The sequence below is a fragment of the Alligator mississippiensis genome, chromosome 5 (assembly GCF_030867095.1).
Source record: "Alligator mississippiensis isolate rAllMis1 chromosome 5, rAllMis1, whole genome shotgun sequence".
NCBI classification, from domain to species: Eukaryota; Metazoa; Chordata; order Crocodylia; family Alligatoridae; genus Alligator; species Alligator mississippiensis.
This window is the reverse complement of record NC_081828.1, coordinates 176561238-176579416: the sequence shown is the minus strand read 5'-3', so window position 1 is coordinate 176579416 and position 18179 is coordinate 176561238. Positions and strand designations below refer to the sequence as shown.

General features: G+C 43.3%; 1 protein-coding gene across 1 annotated transcript; it reads left to right on the top strand.

Moving 5' to 3' along the window:
* Positions 1 to 3605: 3605 nt before the first annotated feature.
* FZD1 (frizzled class receptor 1) lies at positions 3606 to 8620 on the top strand. Its single transcript, XM_059729020.1, has one exon. It carries the CDS (start codon positions 4662 to 4664, stop codon positions 6402 to 6404), a length of 1743 nt encoding a protein of 580 aa, XP_059585003.1. The 5' UTR covers positions 3606 to 4661; the 3' UTR covers positions 6405 to 8620.
* The last annotated feature ends 9559 nt before the right edge of the window (positions 8621 to 18179 follow it).

The following is an 18179-nucleotide window of genomic DNA, read 5'->3' as shown; positions in this document are numbered from 1 at the left end:
TATTTTATCATGTTTTGCTATTTGAATAGACTTTTCTACTAACAGTTTGACATGAGTAAGAGCTTGATATGATTACAAGGGAAATGTTTATGTCAGCAAGAATTGGCACTGAATTGTGGGGCACTATCTGCGTTTGCAATAGGTTTCCAGCATAGTGTTCTGTGATGCAAATTTCATACTTAGATGCTTTATCTTTGATGGCCATGTTTATGGATTCCCAAAATAGGACATATCGAGATCTGTTCTTACACTATGGATGGACACAGGCTTATTTATCATTTCTGACCTCAGACATTGTTCTTTGTGTAGAACTCCATTACATGAAGCAATTTAATCTCCATGATCTCAGTAAATTTTAATGTTTATTTTCATCCTGCTGTATTGTCCTTTCAAAACTCTTTGCATCTGCAACTAAAAAATATTTAACTGGTCATCAGGCACCACTAGTTTTTAATTGTAGTCAAGATTTATTCAGGTGCTTAACTTGTTTCATTGTATTATAGTGTTAGCATGTCTATCTACTGATGGCTGAATTCATTGAACTCTGACTCCATTAAACAACGTATCAAATTATTTGAGAGTATTTTGCTCTTGTTGGGCACGTCTACACAAGACGTTTACTGCACAATAAACTAATTAGTTGCACAGTAAACTTCTGGGAATCTACACGTGCGCCCCTATTAAGTTGGAGTAAACTAATTTACTCCACAGCAGGATAGGTCTTCTAATTACAAGGACTATCCTGCTAAGGAGTATAAAACTCTACAGCAGCACACACATAAATGATATCCCAGCTGGCTGGGGCATGAGGGTACTTCAGTGCAGGGGCTGCCTGCCAGTTAGCCCTGCACTGAAGCACCCTTGTTTCCCAGTGAGCCCCTTCACAGCACATTGAGCCAAGGGGAACAGCCCCAGTGGGCAGGCTGACTCCTGGGGCCCCCTGCCAGCCGGGATTATCCAACCCAGCTGAATATGCTGCTATCCCAGACACACACTCTGGAATTAATTGTTTTGCATTAATTGCACGTGTAGACATGCCGCCAAGTAAATACATTCGTATATGCATGTGATAAACTCAATGTAAAAGTTAGACAAGGTTCCTTGGGTGAATCTGATATCTTTTATTAGACTAACCCACCAGTGGTCAATCACTTATCTTCTTACATATACTAGCTATGGTTACTTTATAGTATCTATGTTTTGCCTTTACTTTTTTATTTTGTTACAAACAATGTGCTGATCATTTCAAGGGTTAGTATCTATTTAATCATTCCTGTTACAAGTAGCAAACAAACATCTCTTTTGGGTGAAGAGTTGAACTGTCTTTTAAAAATCTGATTTCTCTACTGTTACATTTGTCAGTTTTTCTATTTCTTTCTCACAGGCTATAAACTACGCTTTCATTGTAAGGAAAGAAAAGTTTGTTAATGTGTGTTGTTTTTTAAATACTCTACTCTTTATCTCCCACTGGGCCTTGTACAAATGTAAACATATATGCCTGCCCGTCAAAACACACTGTAACATAGATCTAACTCACCTTTACAGTGTGATAATGTGCAACACTTCTACATACTTGAGGAATTCATAATTAAAGGCCATTTTAAAAAAATGCTGATGTAAAACCAACAGCAAAATAATTATTTTAGAAATATTGTTGTTTAGGATAAGCGTGCTTTGTGTTCCTTAGAGAAGTTGTAAGAATACTTTTGACTAAAGGTATACTTCTAGGGAGGAAGATGGGTAACTACTAAATATTTTAACATTTTAACTACTAAATGTTTTAACATTTGTGCTAAATATCTAAATAGGATACAGGATAGATTCAGCATAAACTCAATTTGAAAACATTTTTTAACAGGAGAAGATTGAGGATGAATTAGATCATGCAAAATTTCCTGAACTGAAATGTTTTGAGAAGAGGATTTTTGAGAGATACTATTAAGTCTTGATGAACTTTTCCAGCCTGGGGAAAGGCAACTGATGTGGGAGGCTGTGCTATTTCTAATCATGCTTTTGCTCCTATAGTCATTATCTGCTGTATATATTGCCGCTAACTTTGTTTGAATGTGGGACAGCACTGCTGGGAGAGAAAAAAAAAAGTGGCCTAAATATTAAGTCAAAATTATCTATAACCACCACAGGTAAAATGTGCTACCTGCAACTCCACATGACTGCACAGATTGAAGGATCCATATGTCTCATTAATACTTGGTTTTTCGTTAATAATTGTCACCTGAAACACTTATAAACATATCTTAGAGTAGTCCCTTTCCAAGTATCTCTTGTGCACAAAGTAAAACTGGCCATAACACACTGTGAGTCATCAACTATTTAAGAAAAGAGAGGCCATGTACTAAGAAGTCAGAGCAACAGACTGGGAGTCAGGATACCTGGTTTCTGTTCTACAGGGCCATATATTTGAAAGCTGGTCTGAGTCTATCCCAATTATGCGGGTGGTCCAATAAAAGATATCACCCATGAAGATCCTTACCTCTCCTGCATACTGTGGACCATCATGGCTACAACATTGCTCCAACACTTGACTTTATGTTGGCATCCACACATGAGGATTTTAACTGCCAGAGCATAGAGCTGTGCTGAGGCATGGGAGTTTGTAAACTGTGCTGCAATTCTCCTCATTAAAAGATTTGACAAAAATATAATTTATTATGATTATTACTAAATTCCAGCAAGTAGAGCAAGTTCCTCACCCAGCCTTCTCCAGGGGAAAACTTTGCAAATCTATTTTGAAAGAACCAACAGGATTTCCACTGTAATTACCCTCTTCAATCTTCAGAAAGTAGTGAATGTTTTTGAGAAACCATTTTGAAATACTCAAGATACTTATAAGTAAGGTGGTATTCATCTTAAACTGACCCAAAGTTGCTACCTATTGTAAAAAAACAAAATTGTTGTAAATATTACTTTAATATTTCAGGTTATTACTGTGGTCTTGGCTTCTATTTACACATTTGTCTAATACCATTAACTTAACACTGTAAAGAAAACAATGTCCTTTTCAATAAATGTATGGGGTTTTTTATTGTGCTCCCATTAGATCAGCGCTATTTCATAGTAGCTGTAACTATGATTCCAAAGTGCTGAGACTCATTTCTATGTCATTTCTATCCCCCACCCTCCCTGCCCCCTCACAAAGAAGATGAGTACAAAAATCTTCAGTTAATATTCATGGTTTTTTACTGTACTCCCCATTTTTTGTATTCATCTTTTGGAAGCCAGTCAGTAATGTTGTCCTCCTCCCCAGGCCTCTTTCTCTCCCACCCCTATGATTGTATCCTTTTCTATTTGGCCAATATTGATTTCGCCCTCCCCATCCCCTGCTGTGTTGTGAATAGAGCTGAAATTAACACAGCTGCCTTTCCTTAAAGGGCTGCTGTCACATTTGATGGCCCTAAAATGTAACATACATTAACAATTCAGGGGGTTTTAAACTGTCCTAATCACAGGGACTCCATTATTTCCCCGCCACCCCGAAACGGCCACCACGCTCCTAGAATCTTAATGTCTGCGGTGGCCCCGACATCGCTACGTCTTGGGTCTGTTACACGTTCTTCTTTTTCTGGCTTGATCTGGTTTACTTTCATCTTTGTTGCTTGTTGTGGCGGGGAAGCTGAGCGCCAGCATGTGCTCGCACTTCACCAGAGCCGGCTGGCAAAGCAGGGGAAGAAGGTTGGGGATGAGCACTGTACACCCAGGGGGTAGGGCTCCTGTCTGGCCGATGTGCTGAGCAAACAGGAGCCCGGCAACGTCTCTCCGGGCTGCAGCACGGGTGGGGGTTTCCCTTTTTCTCTTCGGTTACTGAAGCCGGTGGGCCAAATTCATCTGACGTGCGAAGGGCACCAGTGAGGGCTCTGAGCCCTTCTTATTTTTTGAAGCCCTGAGACAAGCAGCTGGTGAAGGGGGCAGTGGCTTTCTTGCTTGGGCTTGGAGTTTGGCTCCTGGTTTTCAGCGGTGTGCTGAGCCCCGGGTTTTGTGTCGGGACCTCAGGGGCGGCTGGCACCAGGGGAGCCCCCTCGCGGGGAGCGGGAGGTTGTGTGCAGTGGCAGAGCCTCGCCCGGGCGGACTGCGGACTCGCTCGGCGGAAACCCGAGGAGGACCGCGCTGCCCCGCTCTAGCCAGGACCCCTTCCCAGCATACGGGGCTCTTCTCCCTCCGCGTTTCAAAGCGGACCCCAGCGAGCCCGGGCTCCTCCGCGGCAACCGCCGCCCCCCTGCCGCCTTTGTGCCTCGGCGAGGTGGCCCCGGGGCGCTCCGTCCTCGCCGTGCGCCCGGCAGCGGAGTGAGGCGTTGGGCGACGCTCCCTTACGCAGGCCACTCCGGCGTCGGTTTCAAGGCCCCTCCCTCCCGGTGAAAGGCAGACTGCGGGGCGCCTGGAAACCGGTCCGAGAGAGAGAGGCGAGGGGGAGAGGGCTTGAGGGATTGACACAAATGGTCAGGCGGCGGCGGCGGCGCAGGAGGCGGCGGCGGTAGCGGCGGCGGCAGCAGCAGCAGCAGCCCGGGCTGCCTCTCGCGAGGGGGAGCCGCGCGCTGCCTCCCTCCGGGCTCCGGCGGCCCCAGCGCGGCGGGCAGCGGCGCCCGTGCCCCCCGCCCTGCCCTTCATGAGGCTGCGAGCGGCAGGCGGCGGCGGGCGCCCGCGGAGCCATGGCTGAGCGCGGGCAAGTCCGCTCCGCGCGGCGGCTGCTGCTGGCGCTGGCGCTGGCGGTGGCGGCGCGGGGCCAGGCGCCGGCGCAGCAGCAGCAGTACAACGGCGAGCGCGGCATCTCCATCCCGGACCACGGCTACTGCCAGCCCATCTCCATCCCGCTCTGCACGGACATCGCCTACAACCAGACCATCATGCCCAACCTGCTGGGCCACACCAACCAGGAGGACGCGGGGCTGGAGGTGCACCAGTTCTACCCGCTGGTCAAGGTGCAGTGCTCGGCCGAGCTCAAGTTCTTCCTGTGCTCCATGTACGCGCCCGTGTGCACGGTGCTGGAGCAGGCGCTGCCGCCCTGCCGCTCCCTGTGCGAGCGGGCGCGCCAGGGCTGCGAGGCGCTCATGAACAAGTTCGGCTTCCAGTGGCCCGACACGCTGCGCTGCGAGAAGTTCCCGGTGCACGGCGCGGGCGAGCTGTGCGTGGGGCAGAACACGTCGGAGCGCGGCACCCCCACGCCCTCGCTGCTGCCCGAGCTCTGGACCAGCAACCCCCAGCAGCGCGGCGCGGGTGGCGGCGCGGGAGCGCCGGGGGCCGGGGCCGGCGCCGCCGCTGCGGCCGCGGGGGGCGGCAAGTTCTCCTGCCCGCGGGCCCTCAAGGTGCCCGCCTACCTCAACTACCGCTTCCTGGGCGAGAAGGACTGCGGCGCCCCCTGCGAGCCCGGCCGCCTCTATGGGCTCATGTACTTCGGGCCCGAGGAGCTGCGCTTTGCCCGCACCTGGATCGGCATCTGGTCGGTGTTGTGCTGTGCCTCCACGCTCTTCACCGTGCTCACCTACCTGGTGGACATGAAGCGCTTCAGCTACCCCGAGCGGCCCATCATCTTCCTGTCGGGCTGCTACACAGCCGTGGCCGTGGCCTACATTGCTGGCTTCCTGCTGGAGGAGCGCGTGGTGTGCAATGAGCGCTTCGCTGAGGACGGCTCGCGCACGGTGGCACAGGGCACCAAACGCGAGGGCTGCACAATCCTCTTCATGATGCTCTACTTCTTCGGCATGGCCAGCTCCATCTGGTGGGTCATCCTCTCGCTCACCTGGTTCCTGGCAGCTGGCATGAAGTGGGGCCACGAGGCCATCGAGGCCAACTCACAGTACTTCCACCTGGCTGCCTGGGCTGTGCCGGCCATCAAGACCATCACCATACTGGCCTTGGGGCAGGTGGATGGCGACGTGCTCAGTGGTGTCTGCTTTGTGGGCATCAACAACGTAGATGCCCTGCGCGGCTTCGTGCTGGCCCCCTTGTTCGTCTACCTGTTCATCGGCACCTCCTTCCTGCTGGCCGGCTTTGTGTCGCTCTTCCGCATCCGGACCATCATGAAGCATGATGGCACCAAGACAGAGAAGCTGGAGAAGCTGATGGTGAGGATTGGGATCTTCAGTGTCCTCTACACGGTGCCTGCCACCATCGTCATCGCCTGCTATTTTTATGAGCAAGCCTTTAGGGAACAGTGGGAAAGGAGCTGGGTCACCCAGAGATGTAAGAGCTATGCCATTCCCTGCCCCAACAACCACAGCAGCCACCACCCACCCATGAGTCCTGACTTCACTGTCTTCATGATCAAGTATCTCATGACCTTAATCGTGGGCATCACCTCAGGCTTCTGGATCTGGTCTGGGAAAACGCTCAATTCCTGGAGGAAGTTCTATACTAGACTCACCAACAGCAAGCAGGGGGAAACCACCGTGTGAAGCCCAGCCCCACCCAGCTGAGGGAAACCTTTTGCCTCAAAGGTGGGTGAGGGACCTGTATCCAGCTCGCCATGTAGCCACCATTCTAGCTGGGACGGGGTGAAATGCTTGCAAAACAGTCAGACTTTCTGGACTGCAAACGACATCTCCAGCCTGCAGGGAACTCTGAGAGAACAGAGGCAGGTGGGGAAACTCCTAAGCTGGGACAGACTCTCTCTTTCTGTTTCTCCCTCTCTCTCTCTTTTTCTGTCTCCTATTGGAACTGAACATACTGTGTCCTTTGGGGAGAGGGTTGTAAATAGTCTCTGTAAGATTTTGTAAGTATATTTGTACTGTATTTAAATTGCAAAGATCTCTCACTTTTTTTAATTATTTAGGACATTTTAAAGCCATTTACAGATATCCCTCCCCCCATCCCCCCACCCACACACACTTTAAAAAAAAAAAAAACAACTGGTATTGGATTTTATTTTCTAGTGCAGGATTGAATTTTTTATTTTTTTTTAAAACCAAAACAGATCCCTCTCTTCTCCCCCAGACAGGTTGGCTGATTTGCTTGGAGTTTTAGTTGCATGAACAGCAGGGCCTGCACTGAGGTTGCTGCAGCTGTGCAAAGGCTCCTCCTGACCCAGGCAACCTCCTGATCCCAACTTCCTACCTAGGTATGGGGAGGTGGAGAAGATCACCTGTCATGATCCTGCCCCAGATGCAGGGACAGGTTGTTTATCCCTTATCAATTGTATCCTGAGGGAAGAGAAGAGAAAGCAGCAATTTGCTGCCTCTACCAGCTCTGCATGGTAGAAGAGAGGATGAGAGCAGAGGAGCTGATCCCTGCTGCCCACCAATAACTATATGGTCTCCTTGTCTTGCTGTCTCCCCAAAGACATTCAATACCAGTCACCCAACTGCCAGGGGAAGGGGCGGAAGAAGTGGGAGGACCATTTTGGTTCTGTCCCAAACCGTGCCTCACCTCTGGGGCCACAGCAGCAGAATAAACAACTTTCTGCCAAGGTTTTGGATTAGATGTGTGTTTGGAGGGGGGAGGGGGTTGGCTGTCTTCTGGGGGTTTTTTTGGGGGGGGGGGAGGGTTTCTCTCTCTCTTTTAAAAAAATTATTTAACTGTAGCTAAAGGAGAATTGTGGTTTTTTAATGGTCAAGATCAGAGGTCTTAACGCCACCTGAACCTGTAGCAGGTCTGATGGCTTAAAAACGAGAACATGGATATTAAACTTTCCCTATAAAGTTATATTTTAAACCCCCCGCAAAAGGAAAAAGCAAGAGATGACTGGTCTGGGTGATCTATTGGCTGTCACCGTCACAAAAAGTTTAGCATTGTGTGCAAGAAAGAGAGACCAAGAATAGTTCTACTCCTGATTCTAATTGTGTGCTCAGTTTTAGCCATCTGCTTCAGCAGTGAGTAAGCTTGTGTATGTTTATGATAATATTATTCTGGTAATGAAACCGCTGAGGGAGAACTACCTGGAATGCTTTGTTGAGATGCTGATACTTGCTTAGATTAACAGACAGCTCAATATAAACAGGATCAGGAAATATGAACTCAGTAAAAAGAGTTCTATCAGAATGAAATGCAGCATTCAGATTTTTAAAAATTAAAACTATAAATTGACTTTCCAGTTTCAAAATGTTTAAAAACATTAACCCTCCTTTGAATTCTAGTTTATGTGTTTGTTGTTATGAAGGAAGGAAGGAAGCTTTAGACTACTAGGAGGGAAAAATGGTTAAACAATCTGGTGGGCTATGAGACCTTAAGGAACCTCTCCCTTTTTTTAGCACAGTAATTACACTGCATACTGTGGAGGTAAGAAAGCACGCATGCAATATGTCTACTATCTCATATTGCTCCTGGATAAGTGTGAGGGGACAGGGTTAAACAGGTTTAAACAAGATGCATCAAATGTAACCCTTGACAGCTTCATTTTAATATTTAGTCCTCTGTATGAAAAACAGCAGACTGCTACAATGCTACACTCCTGATTGTATTGTTATAACTTTTTATATAACAAGCACCTGTATTTAGGTTCATAAATGTTATCTATGGCTCCCATACCCTGAAATGCAAAGTTATTTGAATTCGGTATGCATTTATTTCTGTTCATTATCACAAGATCATCTATATTTATAGAGGAATAGAAATTTATATATATTAAATACCATATTTTTAATTTCTCTGAAATAAATTGAGGTTTTGTACAAAACCATCTTGTCCTTTTGCATATTCCTGACAGCGATTTCAATGTATGTAGTATGAAAGCAACACACACACACATTTACAGAACATATGGGTTTTTTAACCAGGTTTACAGTACAAGACTATTCAGTTTAGGAATGCATTATGCAGTTTGGTTTTTATATCTACGCCAGTTCAGATTAATCCTTCAAAAGAAGTAATGTAAACTATTTAAGATCCATGATAGGAGATGGTTGGTGGTCTGAAATCCAAGAAGAGATCTGCTGTGTGGCAAATATACCTGCTATGTTGCAATTTTTTTTCTTTTGCAGAGGAAAGGTTAAATTGGAAAAACGCATTCAGTATTTGCTGTGGGGAAAAAGGAGTGTTTCTTGCTGCCTAATCATATTTCAGTTATGTTTCTAAAATATGAGCAGAACTCTCTCTTTTTTTTTTTTTTTTCCAGAAAAATTAAGAAGGGAAATATTTTTGTTTTGCCTGAAATATTTAAATGTTTTACTAACCCAGGTTATTTCATATGTTAATGGAAAATATTTCAATTAGATTTATGATAAACTATATACATGCTATAGTTTCTTACCAAAATACACTTTCTCACCCAAAGTACTTTTTTTGAGGCGTGGTTCTGGAATAATCGGATAACTCTGAGTTTTTTGATTTTTTCATGTTTTCTAGGATAGCAAACTAGTATTGCGTTCCATTATATCAAATTCATTATAAATACAGGATATATAGATACTTTTTGCCTGATTTCCCCCTCCCCAACAAAATAGCATATAATATGAAGGAAGCAAGACTTGGAAAATTATAGGAAAAATTTCCTCTCATTTAGACCTAAAGATATGAGAATAGAATTTAAGCATGTTTCCTTTAATTTTAACAAGTGTATTCTTCATTTTCTTAAACGTGGCCTACATGCAGTTCAAGTCTCCATTCTAGCAATTAAAATTATACTGTTCAGTGTTCCACCTTAATGGCCTAACTCAGAAACCATTCAACTTCACGCACAGTGCAGTAATTACTTACATTTAAGCCATTTTAACTAAAGCTGCATTTATTTATTTGTGATCTGTAGAAATTAGTGACAATGGAATTGTAAATTCTAACTGAAACAGAATTTTACTAATTCACATACTGAATACAGTATGCACCTAAAATGGGTCTCACTACTTCTCAGATTTAATTGTTTAATTGTAGTACAGATGTTTTCACGTTTCATCATGCTTTGACAAAACATTCTGTAGTGTGTGTGTTAATTATTAGGACTCAAATTGTTTACCTAATACAAATGAGCAAGGCTCATTTTATTTATGCATTCCTGTTTTTGTTCTTCATCTGCATGCTCACTTGCAAAATTGAGTTATTCACAGTGGCCAGTCATTAGTGTTTTATTCATACTTTGCATATTTCAACTGTACTCATTGTCTGAAGTATTTAAGACTTCATAAAAAGTAATGTGTAATCTAGATTAAAGAGATATGAAGGTGCCTTTTGCATGAGCATATTAAAATAATAGCTAATACTGCACTGTAGTATAAAAACAAACACATCTGCTGTTCTATGGCTCTAGGGAATTCAGAAAGGATTTCTGACGATACATTTTGTATAATTGGCATGAGATATTTATGAGGGGACCATATCAGGCAATAGAACAGTGTTGCAAAATTCTTATTTGTGCTTGATAAAGAAGATGATATAACAAATGCTTTGGTATGACAAAGTTTGATAACAAAATTTAACAGTATTTGTAAATGGCATTCTGTAATCAATAGCAATGCTTTTTCTTTTGGAAAGTAGCTGATCTAAAATGACAAGGCCCACACAAATGCACGTATTCCTCTATATAGGGCAATATTCCTGGAAAACTGGGGATTCTGTCTTTTGCACATTGCAGCACTTTAGTTAAACCATTTCCTGTTTCCCTATCAAATCTAAGGATTCTAATGTGTTCATGTAAATTTTTCCCATAGTTATCAGTATAGGGTTAATTTTCAAAAAATCAGTAAAAGGTTAATTTTTAAAAGCTGCATTCATGTAGGCCTGAATTCTCCTGTAACACTGGGTTGTACACTTCTCTTGTCTCTGTCATGATACCTGCTGCTGGGTGCAATTACAAGTTTCCTTCTCCAGATGAATGGCAATTGGTATCTTTGACTTCTGGTTTAAATGTGCATTGGTGATTTTTTTTTCCCCTTGTATATTCCAAATATTGAGAAGCTAACTCTGAAAGAGGCTATTCTGCACTATCTACTCTCTTTTGAAAATTGAATCCTGGCCTATGCCACTCCTTCTGTCCTTAATTGGCAACGTAAGTTACTTGCTCATATTGAGTAATAGTTTACTTTCCAGGGAAGCCCACTTGTCCTCTTGGAATATGGCACTATCTGCTATAAAAAAACCTACATATGTATCTGTCCATAAATATGATGTCTACAGCACAGTTTTATCCAGGACTGTGTGAGCCTGCTCTTCTCGAACTACCATACTTTTTAACTAACTTCATGCTGTTTGAAAGAGCTGTTGCATTACTGATGGCAGTGTCCAAGAACGTTTGAACTTGAGCGCATAACTTTCTCTTCCCAATGTTGTATGGGACCTGAAATAGCTACTTGAAGACTTCAATTTGTCTGAAGAAGTATTAAAAGTCTAAAAAAATGTAAGCTAGAAAAGTAGAGAAACTAAGGTGTGGCTATCATTTCATCCTTAACTCACCCTCTAGTGCTCAGATACTGTAATTGCAGTATGCTAAGTTCGTAACATCACTGAACGTGCTAAGACTGCTGTGATGATAGCATGGTGATTGCTGATCAATGCACACTGATGCAATGCATCAGCATGATGTAGTCTTGACTATGAATATCTTTACTTTGGGGTTTTAAGACTGTTAATTTTGTACCATTTATTATTTGTACCCACAGCTCCAATTAGGATTAGAACCCCGTTGAGCTGAGTACCGTGCAAGCACAGAAAGACCCTCTGCTTTTTAGAGATTACAGCGTAAAACCATGCCTTGCCTGCCTATGATCCTTGTGAAGATACTTGTGAACATTTCTTTCAGGAACTTGTTCTTCTCCCCTGGAACCATATCACAGGCAAAGTTCACCAGTCAAGTTTATGCGTAAATGATCTAAATAAAAGAAAGGACAGAAATCTTTCTCTCTCAAACACCGTGTCCCTTCCTATCTTACAAGTGTTTACAGTACAGAAGTGTGACTACAGTAGAACATTTTTTGAAGTTCTTTATCAGTTTAAGTATGCTAACATTTGTTTTATAAATGGATAAACAAACGTAAGAAACAAAGCTAGTGACTTAATGGATAGAGATTCCTCCCCCCACCCCCACCGTTCAAGACTGCTTACTTTTTAAAGCTGAGCTAAATTTGAGGAAATTAAATGAGCTTTTAGAATGTCTAATGCTTCATGGGATTGGGCCCTTGATGTTTTATCTTTATGCACAAGATGCCTTGGGTTATCCCAACAACTGTATCATATCAGCCTAGATAACACTGACAGGAATGTCTTGTAAGTAAACAAAGAACAAATTCTTCCATCCTTAATTGCATTTATCTACAACAAACATTCATATTTTATACTCACTTGGAGCCCTGTCAGTTGGTGAGGCTAGGTTAACTTGTAACCTGATAACTTTTAAATGAAGGTTTGAATAGCAAAATTTTAAAAGGTAGAGCAAGCTAGATTTGTGTCTTGCCCACAAGAAAGACTTGAAGAGACCAGTAAAACAAGTCTTAAGCAATATAACTCTATAGGTGTTAATTCTTAGCTAAAAGAAGACTAAAAGCAAAAACATTTTGAGAGTTTGATTGTAAGGAATGTTTTTTAAAAAGTACTTAAGGCTTTTAGAAAAACGTTCTGATTCTGAAACATTGAGTTGCTTGTGAATTAGATCTCCATGTGGTTAAATGTAATTTCCAGTGCAACCACATCAGCGAATCTTCCTCCACAGAGGGTCTTGCCCTTTTTTTCATTCAAATCAGCAGTATTTACTTGCTTATCCTGAGACTAAACAAATAAACTATATATTCTTGTCCTTCAGTCAGACAGCTCTTTAAGAAGACTCACGTGCAAATACCAGCAGAGAAGAATGGAATGCTGATGATTCAGTCACAGATGAGTCTTGGTGTTTTTCAACCCATTTCAAGGTTTGGTTGCAGTGAGAGGAAGTGAAAAAATAATACAACTGCTATTGTGTTTGAGTTTCTAAAGCACTACTGCAATTGGAATATAATTAAAAATCTCTCTCCATATTAAGAATTTCACTTTTATGTAATGACTGAATATAGTAAAAATAGTACATTGTCAGCCAACACACAAACTATTTAATGGTGTAAAACTTAAAAATAACTGTTGTAGACATTTTACTGATCTGATTGCCCTTGTCGGTCGGGCTGAAACTAACTGCCTAGTGAACAGTTTCATTGATAATAAACTGCAAGGGCAAACAAGGCTGTATCTCTGTATATTTCGATAGTATTGTAAATCATGTAATCTTTTTTCATGTTACCATGATGTCATTATGCTCATTAGTGACTGCAAATAGTCTGTGTAGTTCTAGCACAGATTTATTCATGCAAATTACCTTGTTGCATTTTAGATTACAGATGTTGCACATATTGTAGGATCTCTTGATGACATAGTCATAGAACAAGTCCAAGAGACCCTAAGCTGATATGCCTTTATATTGTTGCAGGTATTATCTTTAAAAAGAAAATATAACATCCTAACCAGATACTGTACCTATTTACATCTTAAATTGCAATGGCATATACATTAGTCACAGTACTGTGCCTTAGTGAGAGTGATACTAGGATTTGGAGCATAAGATTAGGTTTTAATATGATATTGATAAACTAGAAAACTAGTATGGAATTAACTGGATGAAATTGAGTAAGGGACAGGGATGGAATAATCAAATGCTCAGATACAAATTGGGAAATGATTGCTGTACTACAGAAGAGGATTGGGGGCTACAGTGAATCACAAGCGTAATAGGAGTCAACAGTGTTGTATTGCTGATGGTAATAGCCTACTGCATTGTATTAACAGGAGTGCCACATGCAAATCCGGGCAAGTGATTGGACTGTATGAACTCAAAAAGCAGAGTCAATATCCTGAGGAGTTTATGTACAGGTTTAGACAGACAAGATCAGATCTGTCCTCCCTGACAACTTTCATATGATTGATTCATTGAGTGCTTCTACATCCTGGGGAATGGAAGATTTATAACCTCTAAAGGACGGTATACCAATATTCCTGGAACAGTTTAGGGGTGTCCTTTTGACAGAAACTATGCTGGAGGTATAGTGATCTAGCACGTCACTGCCTGTCCTAGTTACATACTGTTTTTTTCCTCACCCACGTAGGGAGGAGGGTGTCCTGGCTGCTTTCATGCTCTGCATTCCATTAAGGGAAGTCACAGCTGGCCTGTCTTGTAGACCAAGGGTGGCCAACCTGGGGAAACGCCATGTATCCGGGTCCATGAAGCCAGTTTTCCTTAAGAGCCTGGGGGATAACTGTTCTTCTGGTGTGGTTTAGCACCTGCTGAGGTGTTGGGTCTTGAAGCCCACTTTATGGAAATGGAAGGCTTTTCCTTAGCTTGTCCCTGCAGCCATATGGCTCCCTAACTTGCTCCTGAGGTAAAACTTGGGGGCATCCAAACCCCAAGCCTCTGGGCTTAGGCCTGCAGTAGGATGCCTGCCAAAAGACGTTGGAAATATCTGAAGCCCCTGGTGGGGGTGGAGGATGTTTGCTGGTTGTAGGGCCACTTATGGTTCTGGACTGACTCATGGATTTGGACTTGATTTGGCTTGGAACATGAAAAATTTCTTAAAAAAAAAAGGGGGGGGGGTGGCCAACCTGTAGCACAGGCAGCCTCCCTGTGTGGCATGCAATAGATCAGGGAGGGGACAGGCAGCCCGTAGCAGATAGTGCAGAAAGCAGAAGAAGAGAATGAATGGGTGGGGGGGCACAGAATAGTGAGCAGAAAGGAGAGCAGCAGATTGGGCAAAGGAAGGAAATCAGAGTGGCTTTTTGGGAAGGTGTGGCTAATTGGTAGCATGACCACTAAAAAGCTTGGCCCCCACTGCTGTACTGGAGGAGCAATATTTCTAGAATAGCTTATGGCTGCTGCTTGTTGTTAATTACATGAATGTGAGAGAGGATGGCAATCTTTATTTTCATTTGGGCAGAGAAATTGCCAGGGCCGGCTCTGGAGGAAGCTGCAATCAGCTTGTGCCACCACCGCCTATTTGGCAGACTTTTAGTTGCTAATGTCCCCTTGGGAAACTTACTGCTGTTGGTTGTACCCACTAACCCCTGTTATCTGTAGTTAAAGTTTCACTATTATAACCAATGGAAGAGTGTGAACCATCAGGTGCCAATACAAGGCTGAAGAAGTAGACTAGTCTTAACGTGAGGTCATAAAAGCATTTTGAAAATGAGTTGAGGAAAGGAGACTTTTTGGCAGCTCCATTTGAACCAGCATGAAAAATAAGTGACTTGATCTGGAAATGAAATGTTCTGACAGCTCCTGCCACTCGCATCTTCTTAGTTTTAAATACAAACACAAATACCTTCCTAAAACAATTGATCTTGAGTTAATACTAATTAAAGTAGAGGGATCAAATCAGCATTATCCACTTGCTCAGAATCAAATAAGACTTATAAAGAGCTGATATATCAGTAATACTGGCATGATTTAAGAGCAAAAAGAAACATCAACTCCTACCTGATTTTGCTTTGGGAAACATGAGAATCTTTCTTTATTTATAACCTAGATCAGTATAAAAGCACCTAAAATAACAACATGACTATGAGTGGGTTTCTCAAAATGCCTAATTGATTTAGGTGTGCAAGTTTCATTGAAGAGTAATAGGTCTCATGATCCTAAGTTGGAAAAATGGTTTTGAAAAATCTCACTGTATGCTCTTTCCAGCATGAACTGAACAAATTTGCTCCTGGTCAGCCCCGGCACCAGCGGGCCACAGGGCACAGGGATCTCCCCCAGTCCTGGTGCTGCTCAGTTGCCAGCTCCCTCCAGGAGTCAAGCAGCTCTAGGACAGGGTAGTTCTCTGCCCCAGCCTGTCCTGGCACTGCTCACCTTCTGCCTCTCCACAGGAGCTGGGAGCTGAGTAGCCCCAGGACTGGGGAGTTTTCTACTTTCCTGCACAGTCAGGGGCTGGTCAGAAGCTGTCCTGCTTCTGGGGCTGCTCCCAGCCAGCCCCTGGCTGGGCAGGGAAATGCCCAAGTAGCCCAGGACTGGCCAAGAACTGTCCTGCTGGGCATAGGCCTTGTCCCCAGGTGCACAGGACTGGGACAGCTCTTCAGTGGCAGCTGTCTCCTGGCCCCATGCACATCAGGACCCCTCCCAATGTCCATAGGGATAGGAGACAGCTGAAGCTGCAGCCAGCAAAGCTGTCCTGGTCCCACGTGCATCAGGGTCGTGCTCCCTGCTAGCCCCTGGGTTAGCACTCTGGGGGAGCCTGGAGCTCCCCCTGGCTGCTGCAGGAGACCAGAGCAGGGTGGGAGCAGCCCTGTACCAGGCTGCTTCCTTTGGGAAGGCTTACTGTACAGGTTTACTGAGCAGACTCCCAGGGAAGGCTTACTGCACAGTAAAATACTGCATGTGCTATTAGTGCTATAAAGGCTTGATGCACAATAAAATACTGCACAGTAAGCCTTTATAGCATTAATAGCATGCCTAGATGTGCCCTTAGAATAGAGAAACTAAAGTGGGCCTTTACCTTTTGTCCTTCAGAACAAGTGCCTAGCTGATCCGATCCACTTCTGTTCATGGAAGGAGAGAGTGCCATCTGACCAATGTGAAAAGAGCAGCTGCTTTTTGAAATATCTTGGGATGCTCCTGAAGAAGTCCTCATAGTAGCTAATACAGTTTAATACAGAATTAACTCCTCCACTGTGCCTGTTGTCCCAAGTAGGGCAAGGGTCAGTTAAAGATCAGAGTTTGTGGTTGAGCTTGATCTGGCTGCATGACAACCATAAGATTTCAGTCTGGTTCCCCATGTCACATTCAGTCTGGTATTAGAAATCCGTCTCTTCAGAGGTAAATAGGAGACAAACTCTGAAGTGAACTTTGCTGCTTTCTAGCTCACATTTTCTATGAAGAGTAGATAACTGGGCCTGCTGCGATTTAAGATCTTTGACATCAGGAGTGATGCTCTGGCCCCACTGAAGATAGCAGCAGAATTCCCACTGACTTCAGCGGGGAATGATCTCAGGCTCAAGATATACTAAAAATAGTATTTTTAAGTTTTTGAAACATGGGTAGGGTCAAGGGTAACTTACATACCTCTCTTGTGAAAACAAATCCCAAGTCTAGTTAATTTAATTAAGCCCTAAAAGCATCTCTAATATTCTTTAGGTCCAATTTATTCAGAATATATGGTTGTCTTTCACTGGCAGACCATTTATCTAAACATCTGGGAATCTTCAGTACTACTGTCCTCCTACTTCCAAACAGAAAAAGGAGTTCAGCATTAGTATCTCTGAGACTATCAGCCTTAGGGAGAACATATTAAACTTGTGTCTGAAGCATTAACCATAATTTATTTATTTGAATTTCACAGCCTTCCTAAGGCAAGCTGTCAAACTAATTGATATGGAGCTACTTTTGTTCCTGTACTGACCAATGACTAGAATGCGTAGAAGTGTCCCTCTGTCATTATGTATTGTTCCAGCTCTCTGTAAAAACAAAACAAAACCCAAAGAACCCAAAACAAAAAAAGCCATATTTAATACTCAGAATATGAAAAGCTACTTTTCTTCCAGCAGGTCTGGAAATAGCTTTCTGTTGCAGTCATTAACAAAACTGGTTGCTTCCATTAAGTGGAAAGTGGGTGTGGTTGAGCTAATAAAGGCAATATGACTCGTGGAATTAATGCCTCAGGTTGACACCCATTTGAAATATTCAAAAGAATGACTCAGCCTGCCAGTGTGGCACCAATGGTGTGACTTGGCCCTGACAAACATTCAAGAAGCTACTGAGCCTTAGTGCAGGTTCATATGAAGGGCCTAGTCTTGCCATTGAACTCAAAAGGAGCTTTACTGCTAATTTCAAGGGGAGCAGAATGAGCTGCAGTCTGAATGGAAGTATGTCCAGTGGGAAATCTTTTGTGTAATTAAAAAAAAAAGAGAGAAAAAAGCCAAAAAAAATACTGTTGTATGTTGCCTCCCTCTGTTGCTTGACATTCTTGAATGGAACTGGAATGTAGAAACCAGGAATAATTATTGGGATTGTTAAGGTCCTGAATTTGTTTGTTCACAAATGCCCTCAGTGCCCATTGGCTTCAAAAGGCATTACGCATAATTGACATTTCCAGGTGCTCATCAGGATGAGGGTATTTATAAATGTTTTTCTTAAGACTGTAGAACCCTGCTGAAAAGATTGGATTGAGCAATCATGGTTAGTAAGTATTATTAAAAAATGACTTGAACAACAATGAAAACTGAAAATGGTATCATTAGCAGTGGTTATCTAACCATATAATGGTGTCCCTCAATTATCTGTCAGAAGGAAAGAAGTTTGTGCA

What these genes read in the sequence shown, in the direction of transcription:
- FZD1 (XM_059729020.1), top strand. Translation starts at nt 4,662, where the DNA reads ATGGCTGAGCGCGGGCAAGTCCGCTCCGCGCGGCGGCTGCTGCTGGCG.